Raw genomic sequence first — 4,478 nt, forward strand, 5'->3', positions numbered from 1 at the left:
CACCCCCACATAATATATCTTGTTATTATTCCGGCAATGTCAGCGTCCTGTACATGGACTTGTTGTGTTTGTATCCTCCATATTTCACATCTTTTATCTAGAATAGACTTTGATGACAATTTTATATGGCTCATCTTTATGTTTATCCAAATCCTGACCTGTCCTAGCTCTGGAAAGGTGAAGTGTCCAACTTTCTCAGGCTTCACCTCCAAGAGGTTAGGAAATCCCACGTGTCTTCATCTTATCCATGCTTTGGTTTTAATCACAGGGTGGAAAGTTAATATCACTACCACATATTTGCTCTAACGCAACAGTTCTAGTGCAACGTTTATGACCGTTGCGCTAGGTATCTATGGGGGCGGTTTTACAACGCTTTGACAACGGTTTACAAAAACCGCTTCGCTAGGCCCAATAATTTTGATTTGGGCCGATTTTATAGGCTGGTTTGGGCTTAACACTGAAACGAAATCTCTTTTTTTTTCTCACCGCTTTACCAAATACCCCTCTTTCTCTCTCACTCAACTCATCACCCCTTTCTAAAATCTCCCTCTTCGTTCGCTCTGAGAGATCGCCATGGCCGAAATTCGTCGATCTCATCGCTTAACTCGTCGCTAATCTCTTCGCCGTTTTTCGATCTCATCGTCTCCGATCTCAACTCTGATTTCATCGTCGATCTCGTAACTAATCTCTTCGTCGAGCTGCTGGTCTCGTCTCCGATCTCATCTCCGATATAGGTCGTCGAGCTCGCAGCTAATCCGTCTCCGATCTCACTCTCCTTTGGACTCTCAGGTACCTCGTTCCTTTTGTTTCTGATTTCTACAGTTTCTTCCCCTTTCTATTAGGGAAATTGTTTAGTTGTTGATGGCCTTTTATCTCGCAGTAGCTTACTAATCAGTTTATCTCGCAGCTAATGCGTCTCCGATCTCATCTCCGACCATTTCTCGCAGGCACAAGACGAGATTACATATTGGACAGCTAGTGAAAGATACATCAGCAAAGCTTAAACAAGGTAGTGAAAACGATCACCGTGTTGAAGTTAGCGTGAGTCTTTTACAACAAACTCCTTTCAGTAACGATTTTTTTTTTTTTGGTATTTTGCTTTTAGAAATTTTGCAGTGCTTTGAGAACTCTGTCCTCAGTATTTTACAACAAACTTGTATTAGTCATGCATTATCTGCTAATTCACCGACAGCCAGAGTGAGAGATTGTTGGGATGGAAGTTGGGGGAGGTTGTTTTTGCTTGGCATGACAAGGGGGGCTCATGACTGTTGATCACCACTATGATTAGTGTTTAATTTGTTGTTGTGTAGATAGGGGATTAGGATTTGATTATATGGGGTTTTTTGTGGGGGGGGATTGGTTGTGAAGAGAGGGGGTGTTTTTGTTTTGAATTTTTGTATCGCTGATGATGACTTAGTTTTGATTATTAAAGGGTGCCATGGTGAGAAGAATGAAAAGATTTGCTCAACTTGGTACTTATCAAGAGGAGAGAACTGATGTATACTAAAGTTATTTTGTGGGTTTGATCATGTTCAGTTCTGTTTTTTTTTAAATTGGGTTTCTGTTCAAGCAAAGTTTTCAGGCCTTGATTTCATCGATGCGTAGGCAGTTTTTTTACTCGGTTTGTTAGCAGTTATTGTCTTCCTCTACTCAATGTATTCAGATCATCTTCATTAAGTTTGTAACGCACGCGATTGTGATTCTTATTAGGGAGATACAATTTCAGATACGTTACAAATGAATAACAACTGATCTAAATCCCTACTACTTCCCTCACACAATCTCTTCAGTAACTCTAATAAGAGAGGGACAACAAAATAAGCCTCGAGTTCTACCAGATCACAAAAGCGAACAAAATAACGGGGACACAACAAAATAAGCCTTTGAGTTCTACAAGATCACAAAAGCAAACAAAGTCTCAACATGATTATATGCAGAGAACCCATCCTTGCCCGCATTATTTTTTGTTGTCCTGAGAGGCAAACTGTGTGCCGAAATATTTTTCACGGGTAATGAAGCATATAAGCACGAAACATGACACATAATGACACACAACAGATCCTTAAAGCAACGAAGCATATAAACTGTTGCTAGTTTCATTCATGTTTTTGTTAATCCTTCCACTCATGCAATGTTGTGTTCATAAATTTCTTTACTTTCACTACTAATGTGAAACTTGTAGTGGGTGGGCCATGATGTTTTTCATCCTATCCTTCTTTGATGTATTAGTCCAACTAAAAGTTACATATTTCCTTTTGTTTCAATTATAGCATTTTTCAGTTGCTGTTAAAAAAAAACGCTTTTAGTTTTCTCATTTTAATGGTGTTGTCATAAATGATTTAAATATTGCTTCATTAAACACATTTTTGTGAGTCTAATACAGCAAATGTCATACTGTATACTTTTTTTTAATAATCTTCAGAATAGTACGGTTGTAGCATATATGACTTGCAATGTAACTGTTAATAGTGTTAATCAGAATAATGTTGATTGAATATATTGTTATTAATGGCAACAAGAGGATTGATTTTTACATTTTATTAATCACAATATTTATATGTAGTTATTAATAGTGTTATTCAATTTTTTTCTTTCTCCAGACCATATAATAAATGGCGGAAAACAGAGATTGGATGTATAATGCTCCTAGAGTGAGTGTGGAGTTCATTAATAATGTCAATGACTTTCTTGAGAGAGCATTTGCTAATGGAGCAGTAGGGGATGAAATATGTTGCCCTTGTCGCATTTGCTGTAATCGATTTTGGTATAGTCGTGATGTTGTTTATGATCACCTTATTGTCAAAGGATTTGTGGAGAATTATTATGATTGGTTCTTTCACGGAGAGGGTGTGTCATCAAGGATGGATGTTGATGACAATAATGAAGAAGTTGATGATGTTGCTGATGATGCTCAAGACAACATGGATGAGTTATTGCATGATTTATTTAGAGATGTAGCAGAAGAGTCTCCAGTGAACCAAGAAGATGGCCTAAGTGACGATGAAGAAAGGTTAACAAAGGAGGCAAAGAAATTTTATAAGTTAGTTGATGAAGGTAAGCAGCAGTTGTTTCCGGGATGTAAAACTTTTTCTAAACTCTCTTTTATCATCCGGTTGTATCTTCACAAGTGCATCCATGGCCTAAGCAACGAGGCATTTGATGATTATCTAGCTATATGGAGAGAGGCAATTCCTGAAATAAATCTACCAAAGTCTTATTATGAGGCCAAAAGAATTATAAAGGATTTGGGCCTTGATTACAAGAAGATACATGCTTGCCCTAATGATTGCATGCTTTACCGTGGAGAAGATGGAGAAAAAGTTGCTTGCAGTAAATGTGGTGAAAGTAGATGGAAGGCAAATAAGCAGGGTGTTCCAGCCAAGGTTTTAAGGTATTTTCCTTTAAAGGTGAAAGTAGATGGAAGGCAAATAAGCAGGGTGTTCCAGCCAAGGTTTTAAGGTATTTTCCTTTAAAACATAGCGTTCAAAGACTATTCATGTGTTCTCAGAGTGCTGAATCCATGAGCTGGCATGCAAAAGAGCGCCTCCAGGATGGGAATCTAAGGCACCCAGCAGATGGCAAAGCATGGAAGGATTTTGATTCCAATCATCCTGATTTTGCACTAGACCCTCGTAATGTGAGGCTGGGCTTGGCTAGTGACGGGTTTAATCCATTTCGGACTATGAGCATTTCACATAGCACATGGCCGGTGATCTTGATAAATTATAATTTACCACCTTGGATGTCTCTAAAGCCAGAATATTTCATGTTGTCTTTGCTTATTCCAGGGCCTCAGTCCCCTGGGAATAATATCGATGTTTACTTGCAACCGTTGATTGATGACTTGAAAGAGTTATGGGAAGTCGGGTTGCTTACTTATGATGCTTCAAGTAAACAACCATTTTATGTTCGTGCAGCTTTACTTTGGACTATAAGCGACTTTCCAGCATTTGCAATGTTATCCGGATGGAGTACTAAAGGGAAGTTGGCTTGTCCTTGCTGCAACTATGGCACTTGTTCGCAATATTTAAAATACAGTAGGAAAATGTGTTACATGGGTCATCGTCGATTTTTGAGTGATAATCATCCATGGCGGTTAAATAGAAGAAACTTTAATGGCCATGTTGAGTTAGGAAAAGAACCTGAATCATTATCTGGGATAGAGATTATGGAGGAATTGCGTGGCTTTGTTAATGACTTTGGGAAGAAACAGAAGAAAAAAAATAGAAAAGGGCTGTCCATGGAAAAAAAGGTCAATATTTTTTGATTTGCCTTATTGGGAGCAGAATACATGTCGGCACTTGCTGGATTTAATGCACATAGAGAAGAATGTGTGTGATAATATAATTGGGACATTATTAGATATTCCTGAAAAGACGAAGGATCATGTCAGAGCTCGTTTTGATTTGCAGCATATGGGCATAAGAAGAGATCTACACCCAACTAAGTCAGCTGATGGTCGGCATTTTACATTTGCT

General features: G+C 38.4%; 1 protein-coding gene across 1 annotated transcript; it reads left to right on the forward strand.

The window, feature by feature from the left end:
- Positions 2,613-4,267, forward strand: LOC109845713. The gene is made up of 2 exons (XM_020414984.1): positions 2,613-3,407; positions 3,509-4,267. The coding sequence occupies exons 1-2, from the start codon at positions 2,613-2,615 to the stop codon at positions 4,265-4,267; spliced, it is 1,554 nt and encodes a 517-aa protein (XP_020270573.1).

This window comes from Asparagus officinalis, chromosome 6, assembly GCF_001876935.1.
Source record: "Asparagus officinalis chromosome 6, Aspof.V1, whole genome shotgun sequence".
Classification (NCBI taxonomy): Eukaryota; Viridiplantae; Streptophyta; class Magnoliopsida; order Asparagales; family Asparagaceae; genus Asparagus; species Asparagus officinalis.

Excerpts from the sequence above, each read along its gene's own strand:
- LOC109845713 (XM_020414984.1), top strand. The coding sequence starts at position 2,613 with ATGGCGGAAAACAGAGATTGGATGTATAATGCTCCTAGAGTGAGTGTG. Across the intron at positions 3,408-3,508 it reads TAAGGTATTTTCCTTTAAAG|AGTGCTGAATCCATGAGCTG; the intron begins GTGAAAGTAGAT and ends ATGTGTTCTCAG.